Source organism: Nematolebias whitei, chromosome 9 (assembly GCF_014905685.2).
Source record: "Nematolebias whitei isolate Nwh7 chromosome 9, NemWhi1, whole genome shotgun sequence".
Classification (NCBI taxonomy): Eukaryota; Metazoa; Chordata; class Actinopteri; order Cyprinodontiformes; family Rivulidae; genus Nematolebias; species Nematolebias whitei.
Window position 1 is genome coordinate 34959493 of NC_056506.1, and position 17880 is coordinate 34977372.

A 17880-nucleotide genomic window follows, 5' to 3' on the forward strand; every position below is an offset into this window, starting at 1 on the left:
TTTCCTCCCACAGACCAAAAACATGCATGTTAGGCTGATTGGTAACTTTAAATTGTCCCTAGGTGTGAGTGAGAGCATGAATGGTTGTTTGTCTCGTTTGTCTCTATGTGTCCCTGTGATGGACTTGCGACCCATCCAGGGTGTACCCCGCCCCTCGCACAGTGATTGCTGGACATGGGCACCAGCGACCCCCGTGACCCAAAATGGAATAAGCGGGTAAAGAAAATGGATGGATGGACATTTGTGTCATTGTGCCATGTGATGAAACTACATATTTTAGAGTGGCCTTTTATTGTGGTCAGCCTAAGGTACACCTGTACAACACCTTGATATGCCACACCTGTGAGGTGGAGGGATTATTCCTGCAAAAGAAAAGTGCTCACAAACACAGATTTACACAAATTTGTGAACAATGTTTGAGAGAAAAAGTCCCTTTGTGTTCAAAGAAAAAGTTTTATATCTTTGAGTTCAGCTCATGAAAAATGAGAACAAAAACGTGTGTGTGTGTGTATGTATGTATATATATATATATATATATATATATAATTTTTTTCTTTATAAACTCACTGTTATAAAGGGCAGATCCTTGTACAAAGTACAATCAGTGCTAAATTCAACAAACTCCAGGGCTGCCAATAATTTAATCAAACACAACAAATAACCCTAAAAAAATTACAGAATTTTGTATTGTCCAATACCAGCAGGGGTAGTTGATAATATGAATAATTTGTTAATGCTTTGCATCATTATTCCTGTTCTTGCTTCATTACTGCACTAATTAGATTGAGCAGACAGGGTGTGAGCTGTTACACAACAAAATGACACATCGGTTCAGTTTTCTGTTTGATAAATGTTTCTGAAGGCTTTTAAAAGATTTCAAATAACAGGCAGGCTCATTAAAAATGTGCAAACCTTATTTGTAGCATAAAGAAGCCAAAATTTAATATTTTTTATGACACATGCTTCTTTTTACAGTGATGCACCAAAGGGTTTAAAGAGAACCTTTATGCTCCTATGTTTAGTTACATTTTCTGGATCTTTCTTTACATCGTTGGGTCAGCCCCCCACAGTTTATGTTACTGACCAAAGTTCTGGCCAGATGTTGGACAGAGACTGAGCTCAGTCAGCAGCATGAAGAACAGATGGTAATTGGAGCTCTCTGTGATATTTCACCACAATGAGCTTTGTTCTGCTGCCACCTTCAATAACAGCCCCCCCTTCTTTTTTTGAAAACCACTCATTGATCACTTCAGTTACTCAGAAACTGGCTGACTACACAAAGACTGTGGCCAACATTTTAAACAAAAACTATTTCTCTTTTTTGTTGTGTCAGATACTATTTTTCTTTCTTAACGAACAAAGCTTTATCATTCGGTCGCTTCTGGTTGTCACTCCCATTGAATGAGCTCCAGGATTTCCTAAGAAGCTTCATTTCATTAAATGAGACTTTGTACTGTGCGAGTCCTTACAGTGCGCTGTCACTCCTCCTTTACACGTCTCTGAATTACAGACAGACCAGACAAGCGCTGACTTCCCACTATCTGATTTTCCTTTCTTTAGGTGAATGCGCTTCTTATTGTAATGAGACGGTTGAGCTGGGAGAGAATGACTTGAATAAAATTTGCTTCCCAAATGGTGATTTGAACTAAACCTAAATTAGAAATTTTGGGAATATATGAGGAGTGAGTAAGACTGTGAAAACTCGATTTTTGGTTTATAGGCATAACTTATAAAAAGTATTAGAGGGTAATTGCTTGCAGGAATGTGAATGGCCTGCTGCTTTTCATGCTAAAGTTTTAGACTAATCTTATCATCAGAAAAAACTGTTATAGTCATTTTGGTCAAAACTAGTAAATAACATGATGCATAATCTCATACTTTGAGATCATTAACAAACATGTTAGTGCTTAAAATATGTGTTGAGGATGACTCTCAGCTACTACCACATCAACTTTTAGCTTAATCATTGAGTGTGATTCTTTTTTGTGGTGGTTGCTAAAGTAAATAAGTTGTAGACATGCATCCACCAAAACTTTGAGGTTTTCGGTAAAATGTATTCAGTTGTTCAGGAGATATTTTGCTAACAGTACAGCCAAACAAACACACACAGACACAAACATGGCAAAATAAACAATTTCCTTTGCTTTTGGGAGCAAGCAATAAAACTCATCGTATTTCAAGTAAAAGAAAAAAAACTCGCAAATGTCCTCTCGTGACAATAAAATGACAACAATTGCCAAAAAGTTGCTTAAATGGCAAACTCAGAGTCAAAGTGCCACAGAAGACAAGCTTTACGTTTCCTGTCAGATCTCTGGATGCTGCGATGCAATGACCAAACACGCTGCATCTTCTTTCTCGGTAAGGCTGCAGAGGTTTCAGAGTCGCCTGCTGACGGCTGAGACTTTTAACTGTGACTCGATGTAGAAAGTCAAGTCATTAAGTTGCATTTAGGCTTCAGCTACCTCATTAGTCCAGAATTAGCTGAGTCAGACTCTTATCTGACCACAGCCGTGAAGTCACTGCATCACTGCAACACCTGTTGAACAACCCCCCCCCCCCCCACACACACACACACACACTCACATACAATGACAAACTCACCCACAAACACACTTTTCTCACAATCAGCTGTTCTGTTCTCTGTGGGACACACCAGCTGTGCTGTTAGTGTTATTGGGTAGTTGTGACATGGGGTCAGTTCTTCAGGCTGCTCCCCATCTGTAGATGTCAGGATGCGGAGTCACTCATACAGGTGAGATTGTGTTGGGCCACTCCGTCTAAGCAGCTCTGCAGAAGACCGTTCCTCGTACAGGCCTGCAATTCAAAAGTTTTGTTTGTCTTTTAAATGGTTTTGTATTCCTGTAAGAATCCCTGTGGGTCATGGCAGGTTTATGGATTTATGTTTTGAGCAGATTGACAGGCAGTTTTCCCTGCCTCTGTTGCATAAACAAACCTGTTTATGATGTATCAGCTTCCCTTTCCTCAAACAGTATGTTGTGTCAAACAAGAGTAGTACTTTTTCCATTATTGCTGCTCTTTAATTCAGCTAAATGGATCAAAAGATAAAGACTGAGATTAGGCTTTAACTTCTTACAGTATGTTAAAGTTTATACTTTACGATTGATATATTTATATGTTACTGGTTAGAGTCAATTATTGCCAGTAGAATATTTAGGCACACGATACCTTGCTTAGTTGGATTTCTCAGGGTACTCCTACAGTTCTTGTCATGTCAGATGTCGTAAGACAAATGCAGAGCGATGCACTTGTCTGTGTCTGTGGCTACATGAACAGTATAACAGTATTTTCAAGGTTTGACTAAAATGGAGTTTCTTATTTCGCAACAAAAGATTTGCCTAGTCTGAAACTGGCATGAAAGGCACAAACGATATGCATTCCTTCAAGGGATAATGGGCTTTAAGGTTAGTGGTAACACTTTAATTCAAAAACCAGCTTGCTGTAAACATCAAAGGCAACTAAATGTTTAAAGAAATATTGCAATGGAATACGCGGCTGAAAAATGTTCTTGTTAAAGTAATTAGTGGAATGATTGGGTTTGGGTTTGTTCATTATTCCTGGGTAATGTGTTGCTGTCATAAATGTGAAAACCTGAAGATGTTATTGCACCGTGTAGCAAAGATTCGAAGTGGGAACTTTTTCTAGTGCACATGCTTTCACTGCAGTTCTACAAAATGTTTTCCATATGGGCTTTCTTTTAGAAACAGAGTGGCAGTGTGTGTGTTTTCTGATAATACACTATTTTTTCTGTTAGGGTTTACATGCTGGAATCGGGGACTCTGAGCTTGGATCCATTCTTTAAACTGGTGGACCTTGTTGTTCTCTGGCAGGACACACACACACACACACACAAACACAGTGCTGTCTGAAGGAGAAATGAGCTTGGGATCTTGTAGGGAAACATTTATGTCTCTGTCAGTGGATGTATCTTGATTATTTTAGATTGTAGTTTCTGAGTGTTGTGATAACAGTATTGATGATGACTTCTTTAATCACTGAAAGCTGTGAGTGCTGGGTATCTGTCAGGCTGGTAACCCTTCTGAAATGATGTTTCGGACAGCTTTACAGAGTTGAGCTATGGTCTTTAAACTGGCTGGAGCGCTCAGTCTGATAGCAAAGTATACAGAGAAACCTTTTTATCCCAGCAGCTGATTATTCTGTCACTCCCCTCTCTGATGCCCTGACACACAGTATGTCTCTCACCTTTCAAGGATTGCAATTAGCATATTTCAACAATAGAAACTGATTATGTTTGTGCAATGCAGAGCACATTTAGTTTAATTGATCTAGCACTGATTAGTGTGTTTACAGGTAACACATCACACGGTGGGAGTGCTTTATTCTTTTGAGCTGAGCAGCTTTGTTTCTTAATGCACTGGAAGTTTGTGAAGGAACTTACAGTAAAAGTGAGTCATTGTCCGTAGCTGAATGCAGTCTTCTGACTCACGAGGTATCAAAGGAGGGATAGTGTGTCTCTGCAAAGCAGCATTGTAATAAGATGTCCCAGGTCTCTGGGCAAGAACAGTCCTGAAACATGCATGACATCTTGTTCTCTGAGTGATGTTTGGAGATTAATGTACTACACATGAGAGGCTTGTTGCGCGCCCTATGGAAAATATGTTTTTAGACGAGAGGTGACATTGTATTGCACACAATATTTTGTAAACTAGATGTTTAAACTTGTATATGTTTATCCTGGAATGAATTATGATGATTATCAGTGGCAGTCAGTGGTGATATTGGATGGGTGGGCTAGCATGTACAATATAAAATACTACTGATTACATTTTGACAATGAAAGCGTCTCTTCTGATATACAATAAACAAGCTTTAAAAAAGTTTCTGTTGTCCTCAGAGCCCAGTTTGCTCACTTTGTCTGAATGTAATGAGCTGTTGTTACTTCTTTCGTCTTGTATCATTTATTTATTTACTTATTTCGTCTTTATCGTCTTTTATTGGGCTGCTGTTTAATATACTGTATTATTTTACATAAGTCGTGTTTAACATATAGCTTAGCTCCTTGTATACTGTTTCTTTTTACACTTCATACTTTTTGCTCTTTTTGGGTGTAACTGGGACCTTGAGTACACAATTTCGTTCCACCTCATGTACCACATGTGATGTGAATGACGATAAAAACCATGAACCTAAAGAATAATGAAAAATGCTTTCAAATTTACTATAAACACAAATAATTCAGCAGAACTATGTCTAACTACAAGAAAGTGGGGCAAAAAATGTCCCATGTATCTTTACCTAAACTACCATGAAGCCCCCATCACTTGTTGGACTTGATAATGTGAAGGCTGGAAGTGGGTCAGTAAAAACAGTTTTACTGTCTGCAGTGTATTAACAGAATACCATATCTGTCCATCTCTCTCTCTCAGTACAAACAAGTGGAGCAGTACATGTCCTTCCACAAGCTGCCTGCTGACTTCCGACAGAAAATCCATGACTATTATGAGCACAGATACCAGGGCAAGATGTTTGACGAGGAGAGCATCCTGGGAGAACTCAGTGAGCCTCTCAGAGAGGTGAGATAAATATACCCAACATGGCACTCTTTTAATTCCTCCGTGAAACAAATCAGCTCATAATTTTAATACCAATGAGTTCTATGAAGTAGCTTTTTTTATGTTTTGGTCATACATGCAAGATTTTTTTACACTTGCTGTACTTCTTTTCTTTGTTTGCATAAAACAATGTGTGTGTGTTTTAGGAAATTGTCAACTTTAATTGTCGCAAGCTGGTGGCGTCTATGCCTCTGTTTGCCAATGCAGAGCCAAACTTTGTGACAGCCATGTTGACTAAGCTACGTTTTGAGGTTTTCCAACCACAAGACTACATCATAAGGGAGGGCACCATCGGCAAAAAAATGTACTTCATCCAACATGGAGTATGCAGCGTTATCACCAAGGGAACTCTTGCAATGAAACTGTCTGATGGCTCTTATTTTGGAGGTGGGGGACCATTTTTGAATTTTCACATTTAATTTATTTTAGGTGTTGCTTTTTTCACATTTGCCTTTAAGCTTCTTCTTTCTGTTTCAGAGATCTGTTTATTGACGAGGGGTCGGCGGACAGCCAGCGTGCGAGCAGAGACTTACTGTCGGCTCTACTCCCTGTCTGTTGACCACTTCAATGAGGTGCTGGAGGAGTATCCTATGATGAGGCGAGCCTTCGAGACTGTTGCCATTGATCGTCTGGACCGAATAGGTGAAATAAAAAGATTGTTAAATAAACACAGCAGATAAAATTCTGCCATTAATGTAAGAATTTGACAAATGTTCTTCTACTGCAAACATAGGAATGGAATGTGACTTTCATGCTCTCAAACATGTTAAGAAACAAATTGTGTTGTAAATACATGACAAAGAAGAGTTTTTAATGTGGTTAAAAAATGAAAAATCAAACTAAAATGTACTAAAATAAAATAAATGTTACTAAAACGGCTGCAGGACAGAGCAGCGGCTAGAGTTGTTGCCTCTCAGTGAAAAGGTTGTAGGATTGCCTCCTAGCCTCGAGCCTTTCTATGTGAAGTTTACATATGACTGTGCACATGTGAGTTTTCTCTAGACACTCGGGTTTCCTCCCACAGACCAAAAACATGCATGTTAGGTGCATTGGTAAGGTAACTCTAAATTGTTCCTAGGTGAGGGTGATAAAAGGAATTTGTTTTTATCGCCTCATGCATTGTAAAGTTCGGTCCGGCATGGACTGACCATATTCCAGCCCCAGTTTTCCCCGGCTCTGGTTTTGTTTACTTGTAGCAGAGTACCGCCTCGATGTGGCAACCTTGTGGACTGTCATAGCAAGACCATACAAATCTCATCTCAGCAATATCAGCACCTCATTGTTTGTCCAGGGCACTGGTGCTATGTTTTGTTTAAAAATAAAAAAAATGAGAAAAATATGAGCTCTCCTTATCACACAACCTGCTAGTATTAAGTAACAAGAAAATACCATACCATACCATACCAGTTTATTTATAGAGCACTTAAAAGAGCAGCAAGGCCAACCAAAGTGCAGTACAATAGAAAGAACCAAGCACAGCGGACAGGAAAACATAAAATAAAATAAAAATATAGTGGTAAAGGAAGGAAAGGAAGTGGTAAAAATGGTGGTAAGGAGCAGTCACTAAGCATATGACTCATCAGTGACGTGACTCCTCTGGGTCAGCGAACCAATCAATGGCCAGCAGTCTGATGACATCAAATCTGCAGCACCAGCCCAGCCCGAAAGGAACCCCAGGTCTCTGTGTTCCACAAATTGAGCTGGAAGTGGGCCAGACTGCCCAATGCCAACTAGGGGTTGAACGACTACATCATTTTAAAACTCGACATTAACATAATAAAACTTGAGTAGAACTCGAGTAGTTGATGACATCATAGGATATCAAGATGAAAAATAAATAAATTAAAAAAATAAAACTGCAAAATACGTTATTTATTATTTACCAAAAAAGACCAACAAAACATTGGGAGCATATATGATGCTCCTACCATTTATCATACTGCAAATAAGTCACAGGAAAACCAAAACTATTAGTTATTATTATTAAGCTACAAAAGTGAAAGAAACGTGCGGCACGTAAAAAACAAAACTAAAACAGTGGGGCGGTCGACCACCCCGCACCACTGCCAGCTGTGGTGCATATAAGGTTTAGTTTTGGAGTTTAATATGTTTATAGTTTTTTTTTATAGGATTAGAGATTAATATTTTATGCTTTTAGTTTGTGAAACAAGGTCAGAGGAAGCTGGTTCTGGTTTGATCGATTGGACCCAGTGTTACACCATATTCTATGACCTGCAACAGTGCATGCAACACCGCCCCCTATGGTCACAATATACGGTGGTCACAGAATATGGTATAACACCGGTTCGTGAGCTCCAAACAGTCAGGAAGTTGATTCATTTTCTGTTTCCTTACGGTAGATGAACCGAAAGATTCATGTTTAGTGAAATATTTCTATACTACTGATACATTTCTACCTGTTTGCTAAGACTGGTCCTGCTCCGCTCAGTCCATCTGCTGGGAGGAATCCATTTGATAGCTTCTACTAGTAGTCCGGTGCAGATTACGTGACATGTGACGAAATGACGTATCTGCAATGTAATGACATCACTGCGAATACTCGACGTGAAATTTAAAAACTCGATAGATGTCCTCGGAATCGACCTGTCGATTACTCGAGTAGTCTGTTAAAGCCCTCATGCCAAAACTCAAAACCTGGAGTGGTCAGGCTGGGCCAGTCCTTACAATGCACAAGGGGAAATATGTGACCCTATGATGGACTTGCAGGCTGTTCGGGGTGTCCCTTGCACAGCAACTGCTGGAGATAGGCACCTGTTCTTTATGACCAAGAAATGAGAAGCAGGTAAAGATAATGAATGGCTATTACAAGAACATAAATTTAGATATAAGATGTAAAAGGATATGTACTGTTCAGTGAAACTGAACACAGGACACGGTAACCATAGATGAGTGTACAGTGTGAGGCCTCCTCTTCCCTCAGTGTTTGTTCTGTTAGAGGACATCACATGCTGTATCTAGTGCTTGTTTTCTCTTTAAATTTTTTTTGTTTGTTTTTTGCTAGCTCAGTCTTTTAATGTCCTTTCTACTTTGTCCTCTTTGCAGGAAAAAAGAACTCCATTCTGATGCACAAGGTTCAACATGATCTTAACTCGGGTGTTTTCAACAACCGAGAGAATGAGATGATTCAAGAGATTGTCAAGTATGACCGTGAAATGGTAAAGTTAGTGGACCTGCAGCGGCCGAGGGCCATGTCTATGACCCCTTCAATTGGTGGGATATTTGCCCCTCCGGGTCAACCACAGACAGGCTCTGCTATTGCCACACTCCAACAAGCTGTGGCCATGAGTTTCTGTCCCCAGATGGCAGGTCCTTTGGTGGGTCCAGGGACTTTGCAATCTCCACGCATGGTGCGAAGGTTCCAGATGATGCAGAACCTGTCCAGTCCGGTCTCAATGTCTCCCCTTCAGTCTCAGTTGCCCCAGACACCTGGAGGAGCATTTGGATCTGCGATTTCCAGCCCGCCAGTTCAAAGCCCGCTCACAGCTTCAGGACGGACTTTTCAGTACATGGCAAGTGTAGGACCGTCTGGTTCCCAGTTGTCCCTTGTGCAGCACCATGCACCCAGTCCCACACAGACCCAGCAGAGACCTGCCTCACACAAGAGCACCCACTCCCTTCATACAGGCAACTTGAGCCAGGACACCCGAGTCCTGTCTGCCTCCCAACTTTCACTTCCCCAGGAGGGAACGCCACAAGCTTCCTCTGCAGCTCCCAGCCCTCCACCCTCTACTCGTACCTCCAACTCCTCCATTGGCCCCTCTCAGCCCCCTCCCCACAGCTTGCCAGGACCCTCAGGGGTGGGGAGACCTACAGGAACCCAGCAGAGGGTTGCTTTTGTCTCCACACCCCCTCCTGGTGGACCTACTGGAATGGGGGCAGTAGCATCAGCTGCTGGCTCAGGACCTCCAGACTCTGCAGTTCCCAAGAAAGATTCAATTGTCAGCCTTCCAGAGCTAGACTCTGCCAGAGCCCGGCTGTCTTCCAACTTGTGACCCTGGTGGAGCTCAGGAATGAGGCCTTTTTTTGTAGGAGAATCTGTTTAGTTAAGGTCAGTCCAGCTGATCTCTCAGCTTGCAAACTGACCAATCAGCTACTGCCAGCGCCATGGGTCATTTGACCTTGATGCACTGTGTGCTGGCCTCAGCAGAAAGAAAAGAGCTACTCGACGTCTAGGAACACATTGGCAAGGAGTCTATAGAAATATGCTAGAATAAAATTAAGGTTGAACTGGTCTGGTCTTCTCTGCCAGCACTTCTAGTCTTAGTATCACCCCTTTCACTCTGCTTCCAAACACCTACTGCATATTGCTGTCTTTACTGTAAAGATATGAAGAAAAGTATGATTAATGTACCTATTGCATACTGTGTAGAATCCATGCAATGCAATCTAGCAGGAGCTGGACTTAAAAATGAAAATCAGGGACTTGAGGTCAAATGACAATGACATTTAAAAAAATGTTTTGAGTGTATTTTATTTTCCTGTATAAGCTGTCGTAGCAAATGAACACTCATCTTCATATTGTTTAAAATAGTAGTGGAGTTAGTGGTTTAGACCGCTGGTCGATCTTACATCAGTATGTAAATAGTTGATGAAAAAGGTAAGGAAGGATATTATATTCATTGTATCTACCCAAACCAAAGTTGAGCTTAAACTCCATGTCTGGTTGTGTCTGTATCAACAAGAAAAAAAAAAAAGAAACAGAAGAAAATGCCATTTATTTAACTGCCTTGATTCAACGTTAGAAGCCATATATTTGGTTTGTATGTATGTGGGTGTTAGTGTGCGTGTGTGTGCGTGGGGGGATTTGTTGATACGTTTTGGTTCCATTTTCAGAAAAGGGACTCACACTCTCCATGATGCATCGTCAAGCTTGACTGGTTTGACGTGCTGACGGTGGCACTGCCCTGTTTTTGTGACTCATCTGAGAAGTGATCAGCTGTTTGCTCAACATACTGATTGTAACCTTAAAGGCCAAGATGGTTAAATAATCTGAGCTTTACAGAAAGGAAACATTTGTGAACAACCCATACTGTATACTTGCTTGTTTCTGTCTAGGTTCATTGATAAACACATGCAATATAATTCTGCAATACTCTACCCCGCCTATATATAAATACATATATAAATATGAATATCTATACTTAAGCTGTACAGGAAAGTGTTTCTTTACGTTTTCTTATTAATGTAAAATCTTAAAGAATCCAGCAGCTGTTGTGGCTTCACTTGAGGTATTGTAATCCAGTGACCATGTTGTTACCTTAACCAAAAATGTTTGAGGGGATGAGTGGATATGTTGCAGTGCCATTTTTCTTTTTCAAAACAGACTGGACAAACAACTTTAAGCTTGTTTAATATCACATTGGGAATTCATTTTGGAGCCCAGAAAGTCAGATCCTCAGAAACTTTAAAGTCAATTTTAAAATACCTGTATTTATTTAGTAATTTAAATAGGGGGGTTGGTGGGCTTCATGGTCCACAAACTACTCACTTGTATAAAATAGTTATGCGCCCAAATCACCTCAAACTTTGGTGAATGTCTCTTTTAGCTCCACAACAATCCTTTGGTTGAAAATGTGAGACTGGGCCGAGGCTTTAGTTAATTTAATTTTAAACATTCTGATCCTGTTAAACCTAAAAATCCTTCTCTTGCTGAATGTATGCCATATGAGAAGGACGACAGCTGATCAGTTATAAACTGCCATGTAAATAAAACTACAGAGATTTAGGAAGGATTTTGATGCAAAAGGGGGGTGGGCATTGCTGTATGAGATGCTGAGTGTCTGTGAGATCTTTTTTGGGGCGGGATCTGTTGATGCTTACTGGGGTTGAACACTGCTATATTTAACATTTTAAGCTACAACTTATCCACAGAGCTAACATAAGAGGATGCATTTTTTTAAAAAGAAAATTTTTATCTACTGAAATGGGCGTGAATGAGAGTGAGTTGTTACCAGTTTGAACTCCTCTGTCCAAAGCGAGCACTGAGGACATCCAGTTAAGCACCTTGTGTTGCACTACAAGCTTGCAATCATAATGAAAATCAATGCACCGTTCTCTTAAAACGGTTGCTGTACTTCTCCTGGACCCACTATCTGGTTAAAGTGTGAGGACAAATAAAGGGAATCCAATTGGGATTGCAAATAGGCAGCTGATTCATTGTGTTAAGCAAACACAATGTTCAACTTTTGCAGCTCTGAACATTGATCCGGAGCCAAACTGTAAAATCAATCCAATGGACATTTCACTCAGGTTTGCTACCTTTTCAGAGACATGTATTGATTGCTGCAATGTGGCTTTTCATTCATTTATGAAGACTTGTTGATTGAACCATCTTATGTAAGAAAAAAATCCCTTTGGATTCTGATTGGCACAGAGGAGTCACATCTCTGCGATCGTTGTTAACATAACTTTCTGCTGAAAGCTAAGTCTTAAAACAAGGTGCAGCTGATTTTTATTTATTTTTTATTTTTTTATCCAAGGGCTTCATTACATGGCTTATAAACCTTGGCTCATTGTCACAGTCGACTGCCACACTTTTCTTTTTCATCAAAAACATGCACTAAATAAACCTTGTTCTTTGTCATCTATGGGTTACAATGCTGTTCCCACTTCATTAGCAGCAAAGAAAGTTTGTATTGTTTTATTAAATTATTCTAGTTTATTTTTTCCTATGGGAAAGGTACATGCCAAAACTCCAATATGATTGTGAATGAAGTCTGAGTCAACTGTTTTTGTGCTCTTCAGTACTGTTCCAGTGTGATAGGTTCGTCCTCCCCCTCTTTCTTTTTGCTAATACCAGAGTTTGCCCTATTAAGCTGCTATCAAGACTGTGCGGAAATTATTTGAATGAGTCCTCAGTCAGTGAGCGCAAGACAGATGAGTTAAAGAGCTAACGTTTCAGGCAATATCAGGCACAGTCTCTGTTTGATTACATCCTTGTTTAATGACTTGTAGTGTGTGAGTCTCTCCCGCTCAAAGGACGCGACCCAGACACTTTGATCACTGTTTGAACTCTCAGCCATGAGCCCGACACAGCGCTGGACAAGCACATGCTGCCAGTTTATCTGCTTTGTGTCTGTGTCACAAGCGTGTTCAGTAGGTGAGTGTATAGCGCTGTGTTGGCTGGATGATGAGCGTTTGAAGTGATTGTTTATTAGTTCTTCTGGACTTCTGCTGTGAAGTGGGACTGAACTTCCTCACACACGTGTGACACTGACAATTATTGAGAATATCAAAGCTTCAAACGTCTCATTCTTGCTGTACCAGATATAAAATATAAGAGTACTGAATGCCTTGGTGTTGATATGTTAGCAAATCAGGGTATTATTTTGTTTGTTAGCTTTGATTGATCAGTCTATTTCATTTTGTGTGTTGTTTTTTCCATTTATTTATACAATGTGCCCTGTGCACATGGACTGTATATACCTTGTGCCTAGTACATCTAGTTTCCACATAGTCTATTTTTGTGGTATGTATGTGCCTGTAAAAATGCAAATATGTGTTTTTATTTCCAACTTGCAATATATGTAAAAAGAAACCATTAGGTGAAGGCTATTATTGCTGAATTACAATGACAATGTCAATATTTATAATTTTCCCTGATACGGGAAACACAAAATTGCACATTTTTGTTGGGTTGAACCTTCCAACACCATGCGCGCTGTACTCTGTACATTCATGTTCTGTAAATATGGTATAGCAGAGCTGTGGGGCACCTCGTTGTGTTTTACCACAGCCTGCTGTATAAGATACATTTTCTACTGTGAGAGGGTGAGCTCTGACTGGCTCCTGGTGGATATTGGCAGTAGACATTAGCTTAGATAACTTGCTCTCATTTAAGAGCCCCAAATGGTTGAAAATTAAAAAGCAAAACTGTGGCAATGCTTGCACAATATAAAAAACATATCTGTGCATATACTAGGAAATAGTTATTAGGCTGTGCTGTTGCACAGTTTTCTCACACTGATGTTGGTTGCACACTGATCTGGTGTTGGCCATAAAAAAACAAACAAAAAAACAAGAACAAACCAGACTTGAGCCACCGCAGTCTTGAGCCTGACTCCAGGTTGAGTTATCTGACAGAAAAAGCAGAGTGCATGCTTGTATTTTTCTTATCCAAGAAGAGTTCTTTGGACGATTCTATGTGGGACCTTCAAATTTAGACATTGTTGTGTACTAACTACTGTACAAAAATTTTATTTAGTCTAACAGTTAAACTTTTGTGTCGTAGCTACTGTAGCCTGCTTAACTTACCTAAGCCTTCTCTCTGCTTCAGGACTCTGTGTGCTTGAGTTTGTGTGCGTGTGTGTGTGTTCCTGTGCCTTTCCTTCTATAATGTTGGTCCCACTTGAGAATACGATGCCATTTAGGGGTTTGAAACCCGCAAGTGATGCTGAGAGATGCCAGCACAAACTTAAAAGTGTTAAATGCCCACGACCATAATTGCTCCACAAACAAACAAAAAAAAACCATAAACACTGAAAATCCTTTCTAGAAACATCTCCAGCACACCCCTAGACTTAGTAGCATTCCACAGCCTGCACAAACTGCTTGGTGTGGGCATCCAGACAAACTTTACCAGCACCATGTAGACAACAGCACAGATATCTGATACAGCACGTGTTCGCTCTTTCTGAAGGCCAGTCTGCAACCATCTCAGGCTGTGCTAGGCTTCTGCTCATAAAAAAAAAGGTTCAAGTATTACCCAACTCTAGCTCTGTCTTAAGGTGATGTCTACTATACAGGGAAAATTCAGCTCCTAGCCCAGGCCACAGCGCTCCCAAATCAGTCTCAAAGGATGAAGGGGATGCTTGGGCGATGTTGTCCAGTCCCTTCAGACTGTGATGCACAGCTGGTGGCCAGGGTGTGGAGCTGATTTTATCCTGTGTCCAAAAGGCTGTCTTTTCCACCACATCTGCTGGCCGACAACACAGAGCCGCACCCTGGTCTATCTCAATAAGCTGGTCTGTCAGTCAGTGGCAATGTTTAAGCATTCGTTAACAGACAATACATTGTTGTGCAATAAAAAGATGAGCGCATTGGCATACTTATCTCTCTGTGTGTATTCTTTTTCATTAGTGTGTCTTTCTTTGTATACTGATTTACCTCCAGTTTCTCTGTGCATATAAACCTTTAACATACCTCCTGAAGTTACACAAGTAGCTGGAAACACAACACACACACACACTCCAACCTTGCTAATTGGCCACCCCACACACTCATTGCACCCTACATCAGATGAGATCTTTCTCTCTGCAGACAAGAGCTCCGCTGCATTCTTGATGAGATGTCTGAACTCAAACTAACAGCTTCCCATTGGTGTGTTCACGTGCACGCGAATACGCAGTGCTGTGCACAGCAGTAAGTGAAATTTGTTCCATAACTAAGCGAGCTGACGTGCACATGCAAGTCCTAGTTTAGTGTTGGTCTGAGACAGAGAAGGTAAACGAACAGGTGGCAGTTGTGTGAGCGTTTGTGTGTGTGAAAAGGGTGGGTGGGTTTGTGCGTCAGAGAAAAGGGCAGCCCAAGGACACCGTCCTCTGGCAGCTAGGGAGAGAAACCCACCTATTCACTCCTTGTCTACATCCTTTCTTTTGCGTGCATACACTCACACAAAAACACACACAGCTGTCGGGATCCTCAGTGATTATGCATATGACACACTGAGATGGAATGATTCAAATTATGAATGAATGAATGAGTGAATTATTTATTTGGTCATATATATATATAAAAAACTGTTTCAAACAAATAAATGAATAATGAAACCATACATGACCAAAATGGATTAGGCAGAAGCCAGATGCTTATTATACCTCTCCTTTCAATTTATCAAAATACAAGCTAGGAGAGATTTTGACACAGAGCTTGCCACCACCTTTGTTGCCTCCTCAGGTCTACATGCAGCTTGTACAAATGTGGGTGAGTCCATCCGCAGTGCGTGTTTGTACTTTTACCTTGACGTGACATAATGTCCTCTCTCCACCACTCTATTGACAAACACAGGCACACGCACACACATTCTCTCTCTCTCTCTCTTTCTCTCTCTCTCTCTTTTATTGTAATTCAATGAGGAAGCAGGCAATGTACTGATAGTGGCTGAAGGCAGATACTACACCAGGTTGTGAAGCTTGGAGTCTGAGTGTAAATTTGCATCACTTATATAGGGCTGAGAATCGTCCTCTACCTCGTTTCCTCTGTAATGCTAGTCCTCTACTTTGTCCCTGGCTGTCCTACTTCAATTAATCATATCATGCTCCCCACCCTCGTCTTTCCAACGGATGTTTACCTCCAGAGGGCAATTTGCTTATTTAGCTCCTTACTGGTATCCTTGTTCGTTTCCATCCATCATCTTCTACTTTCCCTGTGCTGCTTGGCTCACCCACTTTTCATCAGCTTTTATCTGGCCATTTTAGAGCCATTTGTGTCCCCCTTCACACCTTCCCAAGAAGCAAGATCAGCAATTTCAGTTTTTGCAAGGAACAAAAAACAGGTGTGGATTACAACTCATTTCCTCACAACAAAATGTTCCAATTTTTCAAGTCTATAGTTTACAGTAAAGACTGCAATATGAAAAGGGGAGATGGTAGGGAGACACATTAGTTGGTTAGAGTAGTTGTCCTCCCATGGGAGAGTTGGGAATTTGATTCAACAAGCAGTCACATGTTGAAGTGTCCCTGGGCAAACCATCGAACCCCTGAGTAGTCTCTACAGATTCAAATTAGCTTTGTAGAGGTAGTAGAGTGCTGTGTGAATGTACATGTGTAGGTAAATGAGGACACAGATTGTGTTGTAAAGCACTTTGAGTATCTTGATGAGATAGAAAGGCACTAAAGTGTGTTCAACAATGTGTTCAACATAATGGTATTTCCTCCAGTTATTTAACAGTCAACAATGGTATACCTCAAGGCTCAGTCTTAGGACCCACCCTCTTTACAATCTACATAGGTAATGTAGGTCAAAACATCCCTGATGCATCAACACATTTCTATGCTGATGACACAGTTGTTTATTGTCGAGCTAAAACAGTTGCTAAGGCTTTCCAGCTTTTGCAATCTGCATTTAAGATCATCCAGTCTGATTTGTTCCGCCTCAAACTTGTCCTAAATGCCGACAAAACCAAAGGGATGCTTTTTCAAACAGGAAGTCGGTCCCAGCAGTTCTTCCTAACAATTTTATCCTCAAATAATGTGCCCACTGATTTTGTTGATTCCTATAAATATTTGGGTATCTTGGTTGACTCACATCTCTCTTTTAAGCTCCTTGTGGAAAACGTAGTAAAGAAACTAAAAGTTAAACTGGGTTTCTTTTTCAGAAAGAGACCCTGTCTAACTTTGAATGCTAGGAAATGCCTTGTATCTGTGACCTTCCTTCCCTCCATTGATTACGGTGACATTATTTACATGAACGCTCCTACAAGAACCCTGCAGATGTTGGATGCTGTCTATCATGGTACACTAAGATTCATAACTGGCTGTGATTATCGTACCCACCATTGCACCCTGTATTCACTGGTTAACTGGACATCATTAACTTCACGCAGACTCTCTCACTGGTACATTTTCATCTTTAAATCACTCCTTGGTCTGCTGCCTTCATACATCTCCTCCTACATGTCTCTGCGTGAGTGCAGTTACAGCGTGTGCTCTCAGGACATTATTACCTGCAGTGTTCCCTCAGTGCGGACTGAACTAGGCAAAAGGGCCTTCTCCTACTCTGCTCCTGTTTCCTGGAATATCTTGCAAAAAGACCTGAAACTCTCGACCTTGACCTCTCTAAGTAGCTTTAAAAAATCTGTTGGACTCCTGGCAAGGACCATTGCAGACATGTTCCTGTTTTTAGTTTTCTACATTCGCCTTGTAATCTAGCTGTTTTTGTTACTTTTTTTTTGCCATCTTATTTGTAAAGAAAAAAATCTGTATGCCTTTTTATAACTGTCTATTGTTGTCGCTGTTGTCCATTGTTGTCATCATTCTTTGTTGAAATCAGGTCTCTCTTGTAAATGAGTCCTCGAGGCTCAATGAGATTTACCTGTCTAAATAAAGGTTGAATGAAAAGTACAGTCCATTTACCATTTTCACTCACAGGGGGCTTCTTGAGGAACTGGTGCTTTTTAGTTTGGGATGTAAACCGAGGTAGAGAGACTTTGCCAATCCAATTGCCAGTGGATGAAACACAAAATATAATAACAAAAAAGGTTGAATCATGTCATCTGGACTTCATTTTTTTGTTAAAAAGAAACGTTTCGCCCCTCATCCAAGAGGCTTCG

At 40.6% G+C, this 17880-nt stretch overlaps 1 protein-coding gene across 1 annotated transcript in view; it reads left to right on the top strand.

The window, feature by feature from the left end:
* Positions 1–9785, top strand: part of hcn2b (hyperpolarization activated cyclic nucleotide-gated potassium channel 2b) — a 38443-nt gene extending 28658 nt beyond the window's left edge. Inside the window, exons 5-8 of the mRNA XM_037681709.1 lie at positions 5406–5552; positions 5738–5978; positions 6069–6233; positions 8655–9785. Coding sequence (XP_037537637.1) covers positions 5406–5552; positions 5738–5978; positions 6069–6233; positions 8655–9604 — 1503 coding nt within the window. The 3' untranslated portion in view covers positions 9605–9785. The remainder of the gene's footprint in view (positions 1–5405; positions 5553–5737; positions 5979–6068; positions 6234–8654) is intronic.
* Positions 9786–17880: the final 8095 nt, after the last annotated feature.